The sequence below is a fragment of the Tauraco erythrolophus genome, chromosome 3, assembly GCF_009769465.1.
Source record: "Tauraco erythrolophus isolate bTauEry1 chromosome 3, bTauEry1.pri, whole genome shotgun sequence".
Classification (NCBI taxonomy): domain Eukaryota; kingdom Metazoa; phylum Chordata; class Aves; order Musophagiformes; family Musophagidae; genus Tauraco; species Tauraco erythrolophus.
Window position 1 is genome coordinate 81,001,032 of NC_141467.1, and position 24,200 is coordinate 81,025,231.

The following is a 24,200-nucleotide window of genomic DNA, read 5'->3' on the forward strand; positions in this document are numbered from 1 at the left end:
CATTTTTGTCTCTGTGTAAGAGAAGTCTCAATTCCTAATGTTGTTGTTTACTGGACTTGTTGGACATTAAGTACCAAAAGAGTAGGAAAGAAGAACTTCCAGTTTGATTAGAGTATGGATCATGCAAAGCTTATAAAAAGAAATGAATGGCACCATTTATTAGTGTATTCCTCTATTATCGAAGGTGATTTAACAGTTCTTTCCTGGCCCTGAGCCTTTCCTCTGTGTTTAGTGTGTGTGTGATGTGAAGCTGAGAAAATGTATGTTAAGTCAGACTTCTACTGCAGCCTACTTCTGTTTTTTTAATGAAGAAATAACTGCTTAATTGCATCCGGAACTTTTATGTAGAGAAGTTGAAGACCTAGGATAAGACTCCTTATCTGAATATGCATAGATTATTTGGTTATGAGGACAAAATGATTTTATGGAATATTTTGTCTTGTTTCTCTGAATGCACAAGGAATGTAATGACGTATCTTCTTCTGACTGTAACTAACCCTTCTTAAAAATTGCTAAACTCAGAAACACTTTTTCTTTTTTTTTCCTTCCCCCAGGACCAGACTACTGATATTTTCTGACTACCTTTTCCCCTCCACAGCTTCTCTTTTATTTCTTTCAGTTTGCTGTCTCAGGGCGTTGGCTGTTCCTCGGTCACCAGGAAAAGACCTCACAAAATGTAGCTTGGCATCCTATCAAGCCTTGCTGCATACTTTTATTTCAGTATTAATCCTAATTTCACCTACCAGACTACATAAAAGAATGGAGTAATTTTTAAATTAATGGTTTAAATTACTGGTTGTTAGAGCTCTTGAATCAAGAACATTAAGGTTTTAAACCTTAAATTTTCAAATGGTTTTGTTCCTAAGAAAAGCAAGTCTGACGTTTTCTGCTTGTTATTTTCTAGCTAATTCTTTTCCATATTGTGAGTCAAGTATCTAATTATTAAATAGAACAAGAACAAATAGGTGTAAATTATTTCATTTAAAATGAAGATATAAATACCTAAAGATTTTGAAAGCAATATAAATCTTGCTACATTTTTAATATGTGGTGTTTATATGAAAGTATTGATGTAAAAGTGTACCTTTTACTATTGCTTGTTTTGACAGTAACTATGTTTTTAGTTACAATGAGTGCACATCACCTTCCCTTAAAAAACCTAACCCGACTTAAGTTATAGGAGGCAGTTACTGTGATTGTAAGATTTTTATCTGTCAAGGCAATTTTGGTTTCACACCCTCTTTGCCCCTTTAACCTTTCCTGAAGCATACGATTACTGATTAAACCACAAGTGCCTCGTGGATAACATTAACCTCACAAGTTTCGTCTGTCATTTATAGAAGTGTGTTAATTACTTTTAGTATTTTGAATTAAAACAAGGTAGATAGTCATGCACAATAGTATTATTTTGAAACTCTGCCTGTCCTTCCTCTCCAACTTTATTTTTCTCTTTTTGTTTTGTATTTCAATACAAACTAGTAATTTCCCTGAAACTCTGTGTAGCCTGTCAGTTCCTTGATCACTGATTTGCATGACCTGCAGACCTAACATAGTGTACTTTTGAAGTTATGTTTTGTTTATAATGTGTACCTATCTGTTTTGGTGGCAAGTTTGTTATGCGACACTCTCATTTTAACTTTTTTTTGTGAGTTAGAACTAGACGTGGTTTATGGAGAGCTGAATACTCAGTGGTCAGGAATTATTTTTCTTTATGTCTCTGTGAAGTTTCAAAAGCAACCTGTGCTCACCTACTTCTGTAGAATCAGTAGGTTGTCTATGAAATTCTCTTTGCACTTAGTCAGAATTAAATGGAACTGTTCCAGAAAGTGGGTTATATAAATATTGTCACTTCAATATATTATTCATACACATACAATATATGCAAATGAGTTTGTTGTTTTTCTTTTTGAAAAGGTAGACTGTTAAGGTGTTACTTCTCAAGGCTTTTGACCTTGGTATTTTTTTATGTGAGATTATGGTTTTTTAATACTTTTTTAACACTTCTTAATAGTGTTCATCTGAACTGTGTAGCATGTTAACTGCCTATTAAATAAAACATCCCTGGACAGCAGGCTGTATGCTGGCTTTTTTAGAAACAATCTTTTGCAAGATTTATTAAAAAGGTTGTAACTTCACTTCCATCTGAAGATTTGGGTAGGTTCTATAAGAGAGTATCTTTCTGTCCTTTTTTTTCCTTTTTCTTTTTCTTAGAAATGATAAACAAAACACCAAGGGAAGCAGAGGCTCTAAATGCAACACCATCAAATTCTGTTGGGGTTTTTGGGACAGTTAATTCTTCTGTTGAGTATATGGGCCTGTAAAGGCTTGCAGAGCATCAGGCCGGCTCTATGTCAAATTCGACATAGTATTTGGAGACCTTTCCATCACCAGTGCTTACAAGCAGGAACATTTTAAGAGTAGAATTTAAGCATAAGGCGGGGGGGGGGGGGGGCGGGAAACACCTATCCGTCCTTCCTTTTCCCCGAAGCTCACTTCCTCTGTTAAAAAGACTGTTTTGAAATGAGTACAGTAAAGGAGGGAGGAAAAAGAGAGTGTTCTCCTGAAAGGTAAAAGATGACTAGGTTCCCCTTGGGCAACCAGAATGTAAACATGCCTTCTTCCAGTTGGTTTAAAAGTAAGATTTACCTTGAAGTTATGAAGAAGCCATGCCAGACTGCTCAACCACAAAGCCTCAGCTACACAGGAGATGACAGATCCTACATCTCTTGGACAAAGTGAGTAGGTGAACTGTCTGCAGCAGCCACAGCTCCCACTGTCATCTGACGAACTGAGCTTGTCTTGCCATTTACCTTAGTATGGAAAGCTCGTGTCAGTGAGGAAGATGGTATAATAAGAACTCAGAATTGTCAGGTTTTCCTGTGGTTTTGGGTCTTAGTTCTCTACAGGTGTGTTTAATTCGTTACTTGAAACAGAAAGGCAGGAGGTCATTAGATTTATGCAAAGAAATAGGTAGATTTGCATCTGGGCAGATGGGCAAAAGGAAAGGATGTGATCTGTCTTGCGTTGAGTAAGTGTACAAGATCCACATTAGATAAGAGCTTGGAAATCACTTGAAAAATATTACTGTTGAGAAGGATCATCATGGAAGAAGTTAGTCTACCTCTTACAGACTTTGGTTTCTGTGGCATGACTTAGTCATGAGTACAAGGAGAACGTATCAAATGGTGAGCTCTGCAATTGCAGATGTTTTGAATTTGGGAAACCAAGGTGAAATTGCTGGAAATGTCTGTGAATTTCCTGGCTTTCCTGTTTGTCACAGCCTTGACCAGGTGGATTGTAGAGTACTGTACTATTTAAGGAGTATGTGCTGTCCAGATTCACTGAATGAATTAGACTGTCATCCTGCATTTTTTTCTTAGAGCTTTTTGGTTTTTATAGGTTAAGTGGTCTCAGAATCCTTTTAGTCTTGTTGCTTATTTTGTCAGACCGTTTGTGTAATGATTAGCAAAATTTTAGTATTTAGTGCTTGTGTCAGAGCAATGAAGACACTGTCAAAGTGATGATTTTTTAAGAAAAAAAGCGAAATTGTGCAAACTAAATGTGTTAAAGGGATGAGGGTATTTTTTTACAAGTTGCATGTAACAGGAAACTTAAGCTTCTGAAATTTTTGTAATTTAACCGAAGAAATTCTGTGAAGTGTATTTAGAGAATGTAGACATACTGTTTGATAGCTGATGAGTAGCCTATATACAGAGAATGTGTGATTACTCTATGCCTATATCAGAAAAACAATAACAATACTTCAATTGGTGTGCTAGTTGCCATTCTGAGCACAAAGACTACAGATCTTTTGGATGCAGAGACTAAACCACCCTTTAATCTCTGTGGCGGTCCTTCTAAAAATGGCCTGAGACATAATGATTGAAGAGGTTTTCATGCTCACTGCCCATGCGTTACCTCATCAGTGAGTGGAAGGAAAGGTCAGTCTGGTGTATGAGAATACAAGTGAATGTGATCCTCATTGCTGTTATAGCCTGTGTACCAGCAGCTAGCATTTCGAGGGCCCATATCTGTTGTTTCTTCACAGCACAGCTTTTCCTTGATTGTTAGGGATGGATATCTTTGTGATAAAACATGGAAAGTTTTGAACAGCAGACCTGTCATTGGCACCTGAGGTTAAGTTGCCACAGAAGTTTGGAGATAGTTTGGACACCTTCAAAGAGTCCCAGGCTCGAGAGATGCAAGGTTAATGGAAAGATTCCTTAGTTGTGCTGTGCCTTGGAGGCAAGGCAGAATCTTACCCTGTTTGCTCTCTGTTAAACAGGAATAATGTTTGTTTAGACATGTTAAAAGGGTATTTATGTGTTCAATTTGCATTGTTATGTTTTCTGTGTATGTATAAAAGTCTATGATCACAGGATTTGAAACTAAATTATCTGATAAAATTTTTATTATATCCAATTGTTTGGTGTAATTTGTTGTTATTTATAAAACTTCTTGTAGCATCTGGGAATCAGCAAGACCTTTCTTCAGTAAAGAGTGAAGATTTTGGAAATGTTCAGGAGATGTCTACAAAAAATCTCATTGTGGGCCCACTCAATCTTCGATTGGATAGCAGTGCGGTACATCGGATAATGAAAATGATAGTTTGTGCTCTGGAACATGAATATGAGCCATACAGCAGAACTAAAACAGGTTTGTTCCTATTGCATATATGCAAATATACAGAACTAAACCAGGCCAAATGCAGTGTTCTTCAAAGTGCAACTTCCAAATAGTTAAACTCTAAATCTGTCAGGGGATTTTACGAATCCAAACAGCAAAATTTAAAATAAAGATAAAATGAATCACAATATCCCCATCAGTGTTGGATATATACCTCTGAGAGAAATTCAGACACTTTGGAGGCTGTTTCAATCACAAGCCTCTTGTCAATGAAATAAGCTCTCCTTACTCAAGAACTCTAGCTTAATTTTGGAGTCTTAGAGAAGAAAGTATCCCCATTAGTATGTATTTATTAGTTTGAAATAATAGCTATGCAGGATAAAAATGCATGGAAACATGCTATAGCAAATTAAGATGAGTTTCTGAGAAAGTGGTATACAGATTTCAAAGTAAGAAAAATCCTGTTACAATTGCATTTAGCCTTAGGTAGAACCAGTGTGGAATAAAATTAGTAATTATGAAAGGGAAGGGGGAATGTTTTCCATTTTTTGCTAGTACTAACCATTACAGAAACAGTGACTGTAGGAGATATCTTATATATTTTAGTCAAAACATATGTAATCTTGATTTATTGTAGACATTGTGGATGGAAATAGAGCTATGCCAAGCTCAGAAGAAGTGGCATTATTGGAGGAATACATTCCCACTCGGCTTACAACATTCACTATTCTTAAGTGTACGATTATAATCCCCGTGGCAGAATTCAATTTACTGGACCACCTGATGCCCATAATCATGGGTGAGAAGGTATGTATGCACAGATTTTTATTCAGTTCTTTGTATCAGCATGTGCTATTTCATATAAATTTTCGCACTGGCCTGTTACTCCATGTGCCATGAGTTTGGAGCCCATGAGCCCTCTCTTCAGTTACCAAAGCAAGTGGTGTGTGTGGTGACTAACTAGACTTGTAAAGTGAAGGTGTCATGTGCTGGTAAGAAAAAAGAACTTGGAAGAAAAAAGATTTTAAATCATTAAGCAGACTAAAAAGAAGTAGTTCCAATTCAAAGTTTTATATGGAAACCTTTCAATCAGGAGAGTACCTGTTGTCATTTTGCCATGTAGGTCTTCCCAAACTTGGTCAAGTCTGAAATCTTTGAATACGTAGGCTCAGTAGAGGCTTCATAGATGTTAACAGCCGGCTCTGTGTGTAGTAGTTCCAGCCAGGACACCAGCAGGACTTTGGCTGTTACCGAGCATTTAACTGCTGAGAGCCAGAAATGACATTTCCTGACAGCCTTAACTTGTTTTGTCTTCTGGATGTATGTAGGATTTCTTCCTCCGTGCACAAAGCCGAGGTACTGCGCGGATGAGTTAGTGTTCTGTAGTGAAGACGTGCAGTAGGTTTACATCTTGGTGCAGCAGGTTTACGTCTTGCAGCAAAGGCTGGAAGGTATTTTACAATTAAGGGAAGGAATGGGAAGAAGAGGGGAAAAAAAATCAGTTCTCGATTGAGTTTGATTTCTAGGAGTTTTCATCTGATATTTTAACACTTCCAATGTGTTTTTCACAAATGAACACTAAATACATGTTGCTTGTACTTGAGGATGAGCTGTTTTGGTGGGATGTATTCTGTAGAAGTTCTCAGTATCTGGGGTTCCAGTTAAAGCAATGAAAGTTAGGGTTTTATTTGTGAAGTACTTAGCTATGCTAAACATTCAAAAATTGGCATTCAAACTGACTTTTAGAGTTAGTGAATTATTTTTCTATCAGCCTTTCTTTTCAATGATAATTTCTCGTCTAAAATGGAAATCAAGTTGTGTGTTCTGAACATGTTGTGAAAGTAACCTTATTAGCTTTTTTGAAGTGTTTATGTGTAAGAAAAGTGAAAACCATTTGAAAAAGTTTATTTTTTTTTTTTCCCCCCAGAGATGGATTTGAGTAGCGTTACAAGAGGGAAGGCATGATGACATTAAATTATCCTGATAGTGTAATAGATACCTGCTGCCTAGGGACCACTGTCTGACTGGTGCTGTATTTACTTATAGAATGTGCTTATTTACAGGCTGTTTATGTGGTTTAAGATTCTACATGTATGCACAAGAGGGCGGAGTATGGACAGTCTCAATTTATGGCATTTCTTATAGCGTGCTTGTATAACCATTTTAATTGAAGTGAAATACAAAAAATAACATACATATTAATACTTCACTTAGATCACTAGTGTCTAGACTGCAACATATATAAAATCTCGAGTACATGCTGTTTATTTGAATGTGCTTAAGGAGTGTATATCTTTTTCAGTTAAGCTGACTGGAGTAAGTGACCTGGTGACAAATCTGTTATCTCTTGATGTGTTAGGATACATTCGGAAGCTTCTAATATTAGAAAATGGGACATAACCAGGTGCCTGCTGGGATGCATTATTTTCTTTCAGCCTGGAATAGTACAATGGATTGTGATGCTTTTCACCTTATGGGCATGGGCAGAGGGTATTTTTATAATGGGAGAACAAGTTGAATTCAAATTAACTTTTTGGTTATTTTTTTTTTTACTTGAAGTTTTAATTTACATTTCCTTAAATCATACTTCTTTAAAATAAGAATATATTTAACTTTTGGATTGAAAGTCTTGCATACATCAGCTTAGTGTCCTATTTCGATACAAATGTAATATAATTTTTAGATTCATAGAGTAATTTGGATTGGAAGAGATCTCTGGAGATGATCTCCATAAGTCTAACATCCTGCTCAAAACAAGCACAAGTAGAGCATGTTTCTCCAGAGGTTGTCCAATCAAATGCTGAATGAGCTCCAAGGGCAGAGATTGCATAAAAAGCTTTGCTGTAGACCTGTAGACCTGCTTGAAATTTCTTATGTTTCAGCTTGTGTCCATTGTCACTTGTCCCCTCATGGTACACAAGAGTCTGGCTACCTCTTCTCTGTACCCTCCCTTGTACAGTAGGTAGAGTAGATAGCAGTAGGATCTCTCTTTGGCCTTCTCCAGGCTGAATGACTCCAGAGGTCTCAGTCTCAATCCGAGAGAGAGAGCTCATGTGCTCCAATCTCCTAACCACTTTAGTAGCCCTCCAACAAAGTTATTCTGGTATGTCTGTATCTATTGTGTACTGAATACAGTACTTCATTGTAATGGGTGCTATGAAAAATGTAGTTTGATGTGTAAAATTGCCATACTTATTTTTTTGGAATTGCATCTTTTTTTTGCTGCGATGTCTGGATGACTGTGAATACATGTTAATCTAACCTTTGCACTGTCATGTATTATTATGAGTTTAGTATGGTGATAGTGCTTTGGAGTGATAAAATGTAAGCAAATATTGGAAAGAACAAAATATTTTGACTTGCACATTCTTGTAGTGGGTTGACCTTGGCCAGCTGCCAGCTGCTCACCCAGACACTCTCTCGCTCCCCCTCTTCAACAAGGCAGGGGAGAGAGAATAGGATGGGTTGAGATAGAGGGGGGAGATCACTCACCAGTTACCATTACAAGCAAAACAGACTTGAATTGGGGAAAATTAATTTATTGCCAATGAAAATGTATTTGGCTAGTGAGAAACAAAGACAAGAATCAATACAACACCTTTCCCCTATTCCTCCTTTTTCCCCGGCTGAATTTCATTCCTTTTTTTCCCGGACTCTTCTATCTCCTACCCCGCAACATAGAGGGAGGGGGAATGGAGGGGTTGCAGTTAGTCCATAACAGTCCATCTCTGGCACTTGCTCTTTCTCACACTTTTCCCCTGCTCCAGTGTGAGTCCTCCCCACAGGCTGCAGTCCTTGAGGAAAAATCTGCTCCAGTGTGGTCTCTCCACAAGGCTGCTGTGTCCTTCAGGACATATCCACCTGCTCCAGTGTGAGGTCCTACCCAGACTGCAGTGTGAATATCTGCTCTGCTGTAGTCTTCTCTATGGGCTGCAGGGGAACACCTGCTCCAGTGCCTGCAGCACCTCTTTCTCTTCCTCCTTTTCTGACCTTGCTGTTCGTATTGCTGTTTCTCACTCTTTTTTCCCCCTCAGTCCTCTCAGCCCCTGTGTGGTATTTTTGCCTTTTCTTCAACATGTTTCAACAGAGATGATGCCAGCTTGGCTGGTGGGATCAGCTGTGTCCTTCAGTGGGGCTGTTGCAGCACTGGCTTGAATGCACGGGGCAGTGCTTGGTCTCCCCTCGCAGAGGCCACCTCTGCAGCCTCCCACTGCCAGCACCTACCTGGACGCCTACACCCAAGGCAGTTCTGGATAAAAAGTTTATCCTTAAATTTCAAACTTCAAAGAAATTAATTTGAAAAGGTTTGAGGACTTGTGTTACAATGACCATAAGGCTATGGTATCTCTAAACAGTTTATTACGTATAGGTTTGCTTGTGTGCGGGGGGAGGAAAGAATATGTAAATGTGGTAGATAATACATCTGTAGTGCAACAATTGCATGTTTTTTTTTCCTCCTCCCCTAGAACTTAAGTGGACTGTTAAATGCTTCAAGCTTCCAGCCCTTGCGGCCTTTACCTTCTGTCCGAATTTTGGTGGATAAGGTTAACCTGGAGCACTCGGTGCCGATGTATGCCGAGCAACTGGTGCAAGTGGTCAGCAGCCTGGGCCAACCGTCTGATAACCTCCTTCATCACTGCTACTCACACTGCTATCTGAAGGTAAAAGGCGGCTTGAGATCTGTTTGTTATTGCAGTGCGCTGAGGAAAAGTTAATGTAAGTATAGATGATCCTAAGTGTTAGCAGGTTTCTTGGGAGAAAGATTCCAGCTTATCTAAAAGGACTTAAACACATTTCACAGAATGTTGTCGTTTGGGATTGCTGCTTCTGACCTGAGCCAAATGTTTTGTAATATGAACAGAGAGCTTCACATGAGGAAACTACGCAGACTGAAGCCCTAAGGTCTTTGTGGCAAGATTAAGTTAAATTAATTTAGAAAGAAACCTTTCCCTTCTTCTAGGATAATGCTCATAGAATATGTAGATCATGGTGAATTACACTTAGAAACTTGATGGGATATCATGAGTAACACACATCACTTCTAGTAGTATTCATATAGAAAAACCATGATAGTGAAGGTATGCAGTCAAAAACTGTTGCCAAACAGTTTGTTTTTTTTTTTTCATTGTAAGAGGAAAAACCTCTGATTGTTCTGGATGTTCTCAGTTTAAGATCCATTATGTGAGAGGAGTTCTTACTGTGAGGTTGGGGGAAGTTTAAGAAGGTATGGAAAAATTGCTTTGAGATTATTCAGTGATCATCTGCTGAGATTTTAGTAGAATGAAAAATGAAATCTCATGAGGGGTTTTAAAACAGGCTTTTCAATCTTTTAGGATATGCTCAGGCAGTTTGAAACTTTTTGAGTGCTACTGAAATGTAAATATTTACTACTAGTACTGTTAATTTTGTTAAATTTTTCGGTTATTCATTCACTTCCATGCTGATATCTTAATAGAGATTTAAACAATGAAATTCTTACTATTTGTATAAAACAAATCCCTCCCAGAATTGCACGGCAAGCTTTTAGTATTCTGGGTGCCAAGTTTACCTTCTGTCATATATAAGTGATTGGGGTGACAATATTGTAAGTCATCTGTATGTTTTTCAATTTGAGGGGATTTTTTTTCTATTCAGAAAGTTTTTAGCAGCTGCATGGTCAGTGTTTACAAAATGTGAACATCATTTTTTAATAAGGCTTATTTGCTGTCTTTAATATAGACTGAAGTGTTCTCTTCTTATGTGAATGGTGGTACATCATGTTAAAAAGTCAATGCTACAACCATGCTACAACCATTTGTTTTCCATATTGAACAGGGAAAAATCATAAAGAATATTTGTGATGAACTTTCTTTAGATGCTCTTATTAAGGAAAAAAAGCTTTGAAAGGAAGCTTCTCATTTCCTTAAATACCGCTTTTTTAGGCCGATGTTAGTGTAATTACAAAACTTTATTTATTTTATATGAAAGGCAGCGTGCAATCTGCAGATTTAAAGGGTACAGGATAAAGTATTTTAGTAGATAAATTATAATTCAGCGTTTTTTTAGAAATTCAGCAGTTAACACTTAGTTTTTGAGCCAAGAAAATATTTTCGTATGTATTCCTATTGTGACATTGTTTTAGGTAGATTTTTTCTAGTTATTTTTGTGTCTGAGGGAAAAGGAAATATCTAAAAATAATACACAATTTAATTCATTGTATATTGTGCTCTAAAAGTAAATTGAAAGTGATCTAATCGTTTGGTAATATACTCTTTGACCAACTTAATTTGTTTCAGATATTTGGTTTTCAAGCAGCACTGACTTCTTTGGACAGTAAAGGATTGTACTGCTTCCCCGTTCCGGTTATCCCCTCATTCAGTACTGCTGTTTATGGCAAGCTGATCAAGTTTCCCAAATATTGGTGAGCATTAAGTGTGTATGGTGTATTCAAGTCATGTACTCAACCACTTCTGCGTTTCTAATGAATGGTTTAAAAATGCCAAGCTCCACATATATCCCTAAACTTCTCTGTCTCTTCTATCGTATTCTACTATTAAGTCTGTTATCGTTAATACATTTTTTTTGTTAAGGATAGCTGTTGATAAACATTTCAGACCATTATTTATTATTATTACATCTGGGTCGTGGCAATCCCAGGCATAAATACAGACTGGGTGGTGATTGGATCGAGAGCAGCCCTGAGGAGAAGGACTTGGGAGTACTGGTGGACGAGAAGCTCAATATGAGCCGGCAATGTGCTCTTGCGGCCCAGAAGGCCAACCGCGTCCTGGGCTGCATCAACAGGAGCGTGGCCAGCAGGTCGAGGGAGGTGATTCTCCCCCTCTACTCTGCCCTCGTGAGACCTCACTTGGAGTACTGCGTCCAGTTCTGGAGTCCCCAACATAAGAAGGACATGGACCAGTTGGAGAGGGTCCAGAGGAGGGCCACGAAGATGGTAAGAGGGCTGGAGCACCTTTCCTATGAGGACAGGCTGAAAGAGTTGGGGCTGTTCAGCCTGGAGAAGAGGAGGCTCCGGGGTGACCTTATAGCGGTCTTCCAGTACCTCAAGGGGGCCTACAAGAAAGATGGGGAGAGGCTGTTCAGGACGGCCAGTTATGATAGGACAAGGGGTAATGGTTTTAAAATAGAGGGAGGTAGGTTCAGGTTGGATATTAGGAAAAAATTTTTTACTATGAGAGTGGTAGAACACTGGAACAGGTTGCCTAGAGAGGTGGTGGATGCTCCATCCCTGGAGACGTTCAAGGCCAGGTTGGACAAGGCCCTGAGCAACCTGATCTAGTTGGAGATATGCCTGTTCCTTGCAGGGGGGTTGGACTAGATGACCTTTGAAGGTCCCTTCCAGCCCTAACCATTCTATGATTCTATGATTATTTGGTTAAGAGAACAGGCTGCACGAGCTTTGTAGTAAATGGCTTTATTCTAGACGTTGTAGGATTCTGTGAACCAGTTTCCATTCTTCCTTCAGTGGACACAAAAGCTGAAGTAAAATACTGATGGCAAGCTTGATGTGTTTAACTGAACAGGTCAGCTCTTTCTATTTTAAACTCAACCAAATAAAAAATGGCAAATGATTATGGAAAAAAAAACACCAAAACACCTCAACCCTACAGAAAAATAGTCTCTACTGGACTTTTATTTCTGTTATTCATTACAGTTGGAAGTGTTACAACTGTGATCAGGTATTAAGCTGAAGCTGATTGTGGTAGTTCAGATTTTAAGTGCAAACACTTTTGTTCTGAAAACACTTCTGTGCTTTATAAAATGAGATATATAAAATATTTTTTTTTAACTTTAATGCCATAGAAATTCAGTGTTTAAATTTAGCTCTACAGGTTAAATCTTGTGATCATTAATGTGAGTTTGTAATAGTTTTTTTAATATATTGTATTTATGAAAACTGTTTTGTAGAAAATGCATTTTAGCAGTACTTTGGACAGAACATTATTTTTGCATCCCTTGTTTTGAGCAGTAGCTGTCTGTAATGCTACTTTATCACTAGATCTATATGAAGAATCTTAAATAAAACGACAAGATAACAGGAAAACAGGTTAATGTGTTAAATACTTTGGCTTCAAACACTCTGTTTAGTTTAGCTAATTTGTAACAGTCATTTGCTTATGCAATTTTAATGGATTATAAAAAAAAAAGACTACATCTATGCTTGTTCATAGCGCTATATAGAGATTGTTCATAGCTACATAGAGAATGTATTAGTTTTTCTTTCTCAAGCTGTGAGACCATGTTAAATATAAGAGGTTTTTAGCATAATCAGCACACCACCAGGTGGTAGCAGCCTAATTGACTTTCTTATATTTTTCATCAATAGTTTACAAAACTACTAACCACTTCAAATGTCTTGTTGCAGCGTTTTCCTAAAAAATTGTAAATGTTGCCAGGATAATTCATAATCAGCACTAATCAGAGTACTTCAGTACTCTGGTAGGATTGACAGTCTTTCCTGACATGTCCTGACATCTAAGGCTAAGCTCTGGTTAGTGATCCTTGTTAGTAAACTGTAGAAATAAATTGATATTTAATGGTAAACTTAAATTTATTTAGTACATTCTAAAAATGATGGTTAGTAGTGCAAAATGTTTTTTTTTTATTTTAGAGATGAAAAATAGTTGAAAAAAACCTGTCATCTGACAAGTTCAAGATATTCAAGTGCTGGTGTTTTCTCATGAGTGCGCTTGCACTCCTGTTTGTGTGTGCTTGTGCTCGCTGGGCTCGATCTCTTGCTCACTCGTGCTTGGTTTCCCGCGCTTTTCCACGTGCCGTTGCATGCTCGCCATCACGCGCTCTCCCCCCTTTTCTCTCATGCTTTCTGTCTTGCTCACTTTCTTTCTCTCTCTCTTTAAAAAATACATGGTATTACGATGTGTGCCCAGCTGGAAAATAGAGTATGGTAGACTAATAACATAACAAAAACGAGCAGTAGTTTTGGAGAGCAGAGGCAGGGGAATGGCTCTGCCTTAAAATAGCAAATCATCTGTCGGCATTTATTAGTAGACCTTGTAAGACCAATGCTTATTGTGGTCTCGTGTATTTTCAAATAATTTTAATAGCTTTCTCACTTTTTTTCTGTGACATGATATCTTTCTAAATCTCATTTATTTATTAACATTGCGAAATAATTGTATAAAATTAACTTATTCCAACAATTCCTCTAAACTAAGCAACACCAATTTGCGGGTGATAAAGTAGAAAAACAAATGAGTACAGCAGCAGCCTGGTTAAATGAAGTGTAGTTTGAAGTGAATAAAACTCCAGATGAAACGCATCAAATAGCACTTGAACTAAATCGAAATCAGCATGAGGACTGAGAGCTTCATTGAAGTCATGCAGTGAGTGAGAATTAGTCTGGTAGGATAACCTGGTAATGTCATTAAACTTAAATTCAGTCCTCCCCCCCCAGTTATACCACCTGCTTTATTTGAATTTTTAGATTTCACATTCCAGAGTTTCTTAAAGTACACACATCTGATGCTACATGTGCTCTTCTATTTCTTCGTAGAAAATACATACCACAGACCATACCTTTAAAAACAAAGACATTTTATGAACTGTTATGGAATCCCTCAGGTAGTATGTTTTGAGTTAGCAGTGAAAATCTCAACTTTATTTCTGACATAAATCAGTAGAATAGCTTTCTTTTCTAGTTTTGATATAATATTCTCAAAATGTATACAGTGTATTAAATACTGTAGTAATATTTATTTTTTAAAACTAGTTGATAAACATTGGTAGCATGTTTAAATAGATGAAATTTCAGCAACATCAGCCCAGTAGCTTCCAGTAAATAACCATAAATGTTACGAAAATGCTGTTTTGTTTACCTACTAGATTGATGTCTGTTTTAATTTCAGTTAATGCACTTCCTTCTTGTAAAAGAAATGTGCTCAAGCTCACTAGTTAACTAGGTCTTTGACATCTTTTAAATTGTATAGCTAATCTATTTTTATATTAAAGTAAAAACATCTGGTCTTTTGTTTTTGTTGAGCATAACAAGATGCAAAATACAATGTTAATGTCAATATTTTACAACTACTTTATGTAGTGTTGCATGCCAGATGGTAAAGCAGCTTTCAAAGCTTTCAGGAGGATGTCTAAAACCAACTGAGAATTAGCAGAATATGGTTAAAAGCCTAGAATGAATGACTAGAATGTTTATTGCCAAACAAAAATCTTGAGAGAAATGAGCTGATTTATTTTTCTTTTTTTTTCGCTACAATGTCTGTGGTAACAGATGAGGTAATTTAGTGTAAGACACTTTAATGTTATAAGCCTCTACCACTTATACAATATCACCTTATTGTACTTACGAAGAATATTAAAGTAATGTTAAAGGATACAGATTCTGAATAGCTTTCCTTAATTTTTTGGATATCTGGTTGATAGTGAAGTGTGTCATTTGTATGATTTGAGCTAGATATTGGTCTAGTTATGTGTGTTATGACTTTTGTTCCTCTCTTGATCTGTCTTCTCTAAATTCCCTTCCTGTGACAAGTGTTTCGGACTCTTGTTTTCTGTTATCAGGTCTGTGAGAAGGTTCTCGCTGTCTCCAGCTTTTGAGTCTCTAAACACTGGTGGAATGAAATTATAAATGGAGATGATGTGATCTATCCCTGCATCCTTTCTATTCGGCTTCTTGGTCCAGTAGTCTATTTTCAAGGGATCTATTTCTGTGATAATAAGTCTCCTCTTTCTCATTTTAAGACTACAGTAGTAGCTGCTGGTTTACTTTCTACAAGGAAGCACCAGTGCAGACTTGACTAATAGCTGGTCATGTTAAATTTAAGTGTGTGAATGAACCTTTTATCAACAAGTTGAGGACCTGCTGGGTAAATTAGTATCTAGGATTTCATAGCCTGCACTTCAATTATTAGAGAATACAGAGCAGTTAATGGATTGTTCTGGAAATTGTTACTGTATCAGAACAAAAATCTGGAATAGAAACTTGTGAATAGATCTAGATTACTGGTAAACAAACAAAAAAATCTGAGAGACTAAGCGGCTATAATTTTTGCAAAAATGATTTTGAACTGTTTTCTGCAAATACTGTCTTAGGAAACAAATTTCAGTTTAAACACAGGCAGTGTGCTAATCTTAGTCAAGCAGCTGCCGATGAGGAATGATTCTTGACAAGATGTGATTTGATTTGTATTGTCATTGTGTCTCTTTCCTTCAGTGTTTTTGTTGAAGGGCTGTCCATTATTGACAAAAGTTGAGAAAAGTTTGATATTTGTTCTGCTGTTAAAGAAAGTCACGTGCATCATATACTGGGCACCTCAACTGCTCTGAGAGACGATGTCACTTGTTTCACTTGTGAAAGCTGTGGATAACAGTCCCGACATAGTTATTTTATTAATGTGTGCCTTCACAGTACTGAAAGATCACTGCAGAAATCTAGATACAGATATCCTTGCAGGGAATATATATGTACATTTTTGTAGGCTTTGTTATGAGCCCTAAACAACACTTGTATAATATCAGTCTTTTTAATATTTCAACACAGATTTAACTGTAAAGGTAAATATTTACTATGTCTCTAAAATCTGTTATGTTTAGATTAGATTAGCACATTAGGTCTTAACCTCCTTTTGGCTAACTATTATATGATACTGAGAAACGTACTTTGCCAGCAACCTGAACATCTGCATTTTGTGTTTTTGTACCTGACTTCCTAGCTTTTGTTTTGACTTTGTCACCATGTAGTTGCCAAATGATTGCTTTGGATGCATAATTTAGTTTAACTTTTTTAATTCATAACTTCAATGTTAACATTACAGAAACTGAGGATTATAAAGACCTTGTGTTATTACTGTTTAGGTTTCTGCTCAAGCTTTTGTTACTGTAAAGGTGTTTGTATTTTTACTCAGCTCTACTTCCATTTTCTTCCATTATATATCCCTTACAAGGCAAACATCCCTCTCACAATCAAAGCCATGTGGTGCTATACCATGCAACTGAATTCTTATCAACAGGATTCATCGTTAAGACTCCTTACACAATCCAGTAAGGTCATGATAAGCTCTAGTTTGAGTCAGGATATGCACCAGCTCATGTGTGCTTTATGGGTCATCTTGAAAATCTTGTGTATGTTTGATGCTGTCACAATGAACTGACCAGAAGGAGAGCAGTTCGTGTTGATCCACAAGCAGTGTGGTAGATGAAGATCTGGCTTCTTGCACAGCGAGTTCTTTAGCAAGAAAATTAGCTTCTGCTGACATGGCCTTTACCAACATGATACTACTGTGATGACAGCAGGAGGTTTTAGTGAGGCTGCTCACTGAAGAGAAAATTAAAAGTGTATAGCAGGGGATCAGGTGAGCTATCTGTCTTTGTTACTTTTTTGATTGAAACATCTTCACAGGACATGTCCAGTGGAGTAATGCTGCCTAGAGCTAGAAAGCACAGTAGATTTGTGAGCTTGAGTGTCACAAGACATAGCTGTCATGCAATTCAGTGCAGTTGTGCTAGTAAGAGGCAAGTGTTAGGAAACACAGAGCCAGATATCCGCAGACTGTGAACATTAGGTCATAAATCTAGGAAGTTTTCCAATAAATTGACACTTGGGTCTTGATTTTGACAGCCTATTTTATTGACTAGTCACAGTAAATCAAGAGTAACGTCACTTTAGATTGGATGTGGATTGTGTTTCACATGGGCAGTTGAGGGACATGCTCGGTTCCTGGGTCAGAAGCAGAAACAGGTTGAAAACACATGAAACTCGTTTTGTAGCATTGAGTTGTGACTATTAGTTATGTCAGTAATTGGATATAACTGCCAGATGATAATTGAGGGTATCCTTCGAAACAGGAAAGATCCGAGATTGCGTGCCTGAACAGATGCCATCCATGTACGGGGCAGGAGAGAGTTTCAGCCATATTAGCATCATGTGCGTTAGAGCTAGCACATGTAAAAACCTGTTTGAACTGTTGAGATATTCCAGTGATATGGGCAGTGCAAAACCAGACAGAAGCAGTCATTCCCTTGAGTTCTGCAGAAGTGGTTGTGTAGAATTGCCTCAGATGTGAAAAATCCGTTTAGGGAGTATGCTGAAGCAATCCAGCATTGTGTACTTCTCTGCTGTCGCCTTATGGCTTTGTAAGCAATGAATTTGGCACCTTCAGAAGTTCTATTTACTGTGCATCTTTGTGTTTGAGGAGTTGGTATGTCAATATATCATAGAAAATTGTGAACGGTACTGTAGGGTGGTTTAAGACTTAGTTTTACCAGGAGAATGATTTTTCATTGATAACACAGTTTAACATATATTTCATTCTAAAAGTTAAAGTTGGCCATGCTTGTGTATGAGGATGAATATGCTTAAGGAACTTGCGTGGAACATTTTCTGATCTGCAGGGATTAGATGCATCAAGTTTCAACATGAACCTTTTGGGGTGCTTTTAAACTGTGCTCTTCTGGAAGGAGCTGTTATCATTCACCAAGAACGACCCTCTGTCAGGAAGAGTTTTGCATTCTAAGTACATGACTTGCAGCTTGATTACTGTGACTACAAATTAACTTTACTTGGAAACCTCTAGGTTAATTTAAAAAAAAAAAAATCAAGTCCAGATCTAGTGTTACTGCTTCTCAGCAGATGTGGCAGGCAGCATTCAGCAAATCTGTTAAAAGTGCACTTTTAATCAGTGTAAATTGGAAGCAGTTGTATTTCTTTAGTAGTGTCCATGAGGAGGAAATTCAGTCGAGTTGACAGTAAGGGGTGATCATCTGTAGTGTTTCCAATGTAGTTATTTAGACTAATTAATTGTCAAGGCTCTTCAGTGAAAGTAAATTAAGCCTATTAACTAATATCTGTTCAGGGAAAGTGGTTGCACATGGTGAATATTTTATTCTGGCTGCGTTAACTGTTGCCATCAATATTTGCTGGCGTTTGTGCTAGGAACAAGTAAATGGTTTTTAGTTCAAAATGTGTAGGGTTTTCAGGGTTAGAGCCATGTTTTGCATTACTTAAAGCTGGTGAAAAGGTGTGAAAAACTGTGTTAAAGCTGAAACGCAGTTATGCAGCATAAATACTAAAGAGAATCTGAATCTCTAATATAGAATCTCTCTATATTCCTTTTGTATTGGATATATTTGGAAATTCTGTTTCTCTTTCTTTCTACATCTAGGAGTAACACTATCTGGTTAGAATTTTTAGTGATATTCTGTTTATATGGCTTTCCCCATGAAAACTGTAACCAGACAGATCCACTGACTGATGGGAATTCTTCACACACAATGTTTTTTCTTATTTTTTCCAGAATTTTGCCTGCAATGTGATGGCTTTATTTTTTCTTTCCCCCTTCAAGTGTATCTGTGAATCACAAAGAGAAATATGGTCTGTGAGCTTGAATCTATACTACTAAATAAAACATTACAGAAACCAGTCTGTGGCCCTGAGGCTGTGGCCCTCATGGCTCAGTTCATATCCACATGCCTACCTGTAGCTTTCCCTTCCACTCCCAAATGGAGAAAGAAATTAAAAAGCATATGATCAGGCATCAGACTGGGGACAGCTTCTGGCATGTTTGGTCTCTTCAGCATTGTTTGAGAAAATGCCAGCTGCTGTGGCCTGAAACTGGCAGGGACCAAGCTAACAGGCATGCAGTCTGCACAGCCACAGACCATTACTAGAGCCTGCACTTAGCCTCCTATAGTTGGCAAATAAGGATGTAACCTGCTTGAAACTTGCACGCTGAACCTGAAGAGCGTGGATGTCAACTGTGGTGTCATCCTGGTGGCCAGCCCCATTCAAATGTTGGTCATTGCATAGGAATTTGAAGGAGTGTACTTTAGTGTTACAGTTGCTCTCTTACTTTACACTTTTTTCTTTGTATCTTCCTTTTAAGAAAATGTCATGGGAGTTGACAGAATTGAAAGCACCATTTTAAAAAATTGTAGTTGATAAATACAACAAGAAAAAATTAGATTTTCTTTCATGCATTAGGACTTCTACTGTAGTTCGCTATCGAATTATGTTTTTGAAATTTTATTATTCACCTGTGTACCGAATACTCTGCCTTCACCACAGCTATATGTTTAAAGGCTTCTTGAATAAGCTATAAAGAATTGCTGATCTTTTTATGGTTACCTTCATTCTGCCTATGGAGCATTATTATGATGCTGGACAAGATGTAGCATAACCTTCTTTGACTCTGCAGAGCTTCATGCTCAAGTGGTAGGCTTTGTTTCCCCCTAGAGTGAGGTACCAGAAACTCTGTAGTCTTAAATTTTGCACCTATTTTTAAATGGTGACTAAAACCATTTTATTAAAAAAACCCTGTATTTATCTTCAGAGCAACAAATAAGCCAAATATAAAGGCTTATGTGCATGTTCACCTGTTCAGCTGTCCATAATACCTTAGCAGGTTTTCTACATCTATGTTCATCCTATAGGTCGGAGAAGCGTACTGTCCTGTGTCCAGTATAATTTCTTTGCTGTATTCTCCTTATGCATGTTCTCTCTGGGACTCAGATGTGCTTTTTCTTTGGGAATTGTCCTTCTCATAGATCAGGATCTGTCTTTGTTTCTAGGCTGTTTGTGTATTGTTTGTGTACAAGGAGACATTGTCACTGTTTTTCCTCAAGCGCTTTTATCCTAGTTGTTTATAGCTTTGCATTATTATTTCTTTGGCGTCACCTTTTAAAAATAAATTGAAGTAACGTATCAGCTGTACATACTGAGAAACAGGTACTGTATTCAACATTTGTTAATGTTTGGACATCCATTTGGCCTGTATATTTGATAGACGTCTGATTTTCATTTGGTTTTAATCTTCTGAAGAACATCAGCTCTGAGTTTCTGAACTAGATTTTGTACTAATACATATTTTGGATGAGAATGTTAGAATCATAGAATCATATAATGGTTTGGGTTGGAAGGGGATCTCAAAGATCATCTAGTTCCAACCCCCTGCCATTGGCCGGGACACCCTCCACTACACCAGGTTGCTCAAAGCCTCATCCAACCTGGCCTTGAACACTTCCAGGGATGGGGCATCCACAACTTCTCTGGGTAATTTGGCCAAATGGGTTTTAATGGAATGGACTTAGTGCGACCTTTAGTTAGTTGTGGTCAGCTGGCTACTTGAGGCTGTTCTGTGCAAGATGAACATGAATAAACTTACTTTTAGGAACCAACAAGTTGTGCTACTGCCATCCTTTTTCTATCCAGGACTTCCACTCACCAGACAGTTCTGGGTAGTTAAAAGGAAATTTGAACAAAATTTTCTGCCCAGCTCATATTCGTGTTTGGGATTGCCCTGACTCATGTGCAGGACCTTGCACTTGGCTTTGTTGAACTTCATGAGAAAGGATTGAGAGCAGCCCTGAGGAGAAGGGCTTGGAGCTGTTGTTGATGAGAAGCTCAATGCAAGCTGGCAATGTGCCCTTGCAGCCCAGAAAGCCAACTGTATCCTGGGCTGCATCCAAAGAAGTGTGGCCAGCAGGTCGAGGGAGGTGATTCTGCCCCTCTACTCAGTTCTCGTGAGACCCCACCTGGAATACTGTGTTCAGCTCTGGAGTCGCCAACACAAGAAGTACATGGAGCTGCTGGAGTGGGTCCAGAGGAGGGCCACGAAGATGACCCGAGGGTTGGAGCATCTCTGCTAAGAGGACAGGCTGAGAGAGTTGGGGCTGTTCAGCCTGGACAAGAGAAGGCTCCGGGGTGATCTTATAGCAGCTTTCCAGTACTTAAAGGGTGCCTACAGGAAAGCTGGAGAGGCACATTTTAACGGATAATGGCTTTAAGCTGAAAGAAAGTAGATTTTGATTAGCTCTAAGGAAGAAATTTTTCACTCTCAGGGTGATGAGACACTGGAAGAGGTTGCCCAGAGAAGTTGTGGCTGCCCCATCCCTGGAAGTGTTCAAGGCCAGGCTGGATGAAGCTTTGAGCAACCTGATGTGAAAAGTGTCCCTGCCCACCATGGAGTTGGAATTAGATGATCCTTCCTTCTAAGGTCCCTTCCAACCCAAACCATTCTATGGTCCTGTGAATTGTGGATTCATTTTTCAATTAGTCATAATTTTTATCCATTATAACGTACATGTTTTTGAAACAAAAGCCTACAAGATTTTTAAGTAAACTTTTCATTAGTTTTCTTTGCTGATATTTCACTGATGTTTCATTTGAGTTTAATGACTGATTCTGAAATGAACAGTTGAACAGAAGGAAATATCTTTGGTAAGCATGATTAGAATATTTCTTTAATAGTCAAGAAATGTGCATATGCATGCAGAAAAGAACCTGATTTTTGTATTTTTATTTTTTAAAAGAAAGGAAAATGGAAATGTAATTATCATAATACTGTCACTGACTTAGTCTCTTGCTCTGAAAGTACATGTATTTGTTATACTCTTATTTTGCATATATCTTGGATTTTGCTGTGTACATATATTACAGCAAAAAAAATGCTTTTCTGACATATTTTACTGACAGTATCTTTTCTTCTTTATGTGTGTATGTGATAATTTTGATGGTTTTGAAGACTTGCTAGGGCTTCTGGAGTTTTTTAAGTAATGAAATACACGAGGTGAGATTCTCACAGTGAATAGACCAAAACTCAATACAAAAAACTATCTGTAGAATCTGCCTCAAAGCTCGCATTTTTTTTTGAGGAAAGAATGGTGTCAAGTCAATGCTGGAGTCAATGCTTAAGATGGTAAATTTAGATTTAATAATAATTGTAGTCTTTGAAGTAAAAAGTATATGCATTTACTGAGATTTAATGTTTTGCTTTAAATAGGCTCTGATATCCTTCAAAATTCTTTGAGGTTTCTAAATAATGAGACCACAATATAATAATTTTAACAGCCTTTTTACTTCTTCTGCTGTTACGCAGTGTATACATGAGAATCATTAGCACACCTTGTCCATTCATGTCCTTGCTGTTGATGATGCGCTTGATCCATCCTTTGCTATATTAAAGGCTTTTCTGTAATGGGAAAACCAAAGCACCCTTCTCCCTTCCAGCAACTTCCTTTTGATGGTGTAACTTCTGCCTTAAAGGATACTAGAATTGGCTTTTGGAGTGATTTCAGATAAGCAGGATACAAAAGTATTTAGTGGAAGAAATTAACGGAAAACCTCAAATTCTACCCAGCTTACCTTTTTGGACAAAGTTTCTTATTTAGATCAGTTGTTTACTTGTGTTGGGGTTGTGTTCAGCTCTTCAGTCTTTAGCAGGGAATTTGAAACTGTGTTAGTTCCCAAGAAGATCTTTGAACTTTTTAGAGAGGAGAGAAAATGAGTTTTGTGCTTCTTTCAGTGAGTTGTGTTCCATCTTGTAACAACTTTGTGGCAGTTAATAATCTTCAAGAAAAAGAATAATTATGCGGATTTATCTGTATTTGGTCACTTTTTTCCTATTTCACACAATTTTCATGGGACTACTTAAGGTGAGTGAAGACTATGTGTTCAAAAATCAAAGCTTCTGTTTACCATATCTGCATTCTTGAGAGTTCCTCAGATCTGTGTTGTTTGGAGAAGGGTCAGACTTCTGGGATAGCAACTTTTCCTCAGCATAAAATACAGCTCTATAATCAGGTTTTTTCTTTCTGCAGCATAGGGTCATGTCTGATCAGCTGTGCTGGCTCTGGCAAATGGAAGAGTCCTCACTATAGATAGATCCCATGAGCTGGGCTGTTTTCTTGTAATTATGTATATGTGATTTTCGAACATGTTTGACTGATAAGTTCTGAACTGTTGTAAGAAATAGCAGAGAGGAAAGTCATATTGCAAGTTTAGAGTAGGAAAAGCGTTTGAAATTTAAAATCATTGATAGAATGAAATAGACTAAGAAATGAAATATCTGCACATTTTGAAATAAATTTGTTAGGAGATGACTAATTTGTATTTCAGACGCCAAATTTTGCAGCTCTGCTGGGAGTAAGAGAGGTAGTTTGGCAGTACCTTAAAAACAAAAGGGTGAATGCAATTTTAAAAGGTCATATTGGATAGAAATCTGTATTAATAAAATCTTTATTTGTGCTCCTATTGATACAACAAAATTATATCCTACAAAATTATATCCCATATCCTACAAAAATGTCTTGTAAATAACTGTATTATTAGCTGCTGAATTGACTGTTTGAATTTGCCTCAGAATTGAGGGATGGTTTCTGTGAGAGCTGCTGCTCTTTCTTCTGCCAGCATGAAAGGATGATGGAAGTAGTTGCCATTCTCAGGCTGCCACAGTCATGACTCTTGCTCCCCTGATAACACCAGGTTAAGCATGGATCTCCTTGCCAAATGGCAGCAGCCTTTGTGTCCTGTTCCTGTTCTGTGGCATCATCTTCAGCAGACGACTGTGTTTGTCTGTGCAGTTTTCTTTACTGAGCACCAACACGTTTCTGAGCCCTCCTGGCTCCCTGTTTTACCTGCTAATGGCAACCAAATGGCTCTGTGTGGCAGCTTTAGAGGACTGATTTAATGGCTGTTGCTGCTCCTTCTGGGAGTGTGTGGAGCGGGAGGGGGAGAGATTGCTTCTCTGGACAGTAAAGGAGGCTGCTCTGGGGGAAGGCAGTTCCCCATCCCTGGTTCCACCCCTGTGGCTACTGAGATTGAATTA

At 37.8% G+C, this 24,200-nt stretch overlaps 1 protein-coding gene across 6 annotated transcripts in view; it reads left to right on the forward strand.

Annotated features, from left to right (window-relative positions):
• The window catches only part of VPS13B (vacuolar protein sorting 13 homolog B), a 500,947-nt gene that overhangs the window by 78,560 nt on the left and 398,187 nt on the right, over positions 1-24,200 (forward strand). For all 6 annotated transcript variants that reach the window (XM_086608763.1, XM_086608762.1, XM_086608766.1 and 3 more), the window contains exons 13-16: positions 4,465-4,656; positions 5,264-5,433; positions 9,093-9,287; positions 10,902-11,026. In XM_086608763.1, coding sequence (XP_086464889.1) covers positions 4,465-4,656; positions 5,264-5,433; positions 9,093-9,287; positions 10,902-11,026 — 682 coding nt within the window. The remainder of the gene's footprint in view (positions 1-4,464; positions 4,657-5,263; positions 5,434-9,092; positions 9,288-10,901; positions 11,027-24,200) is intronic.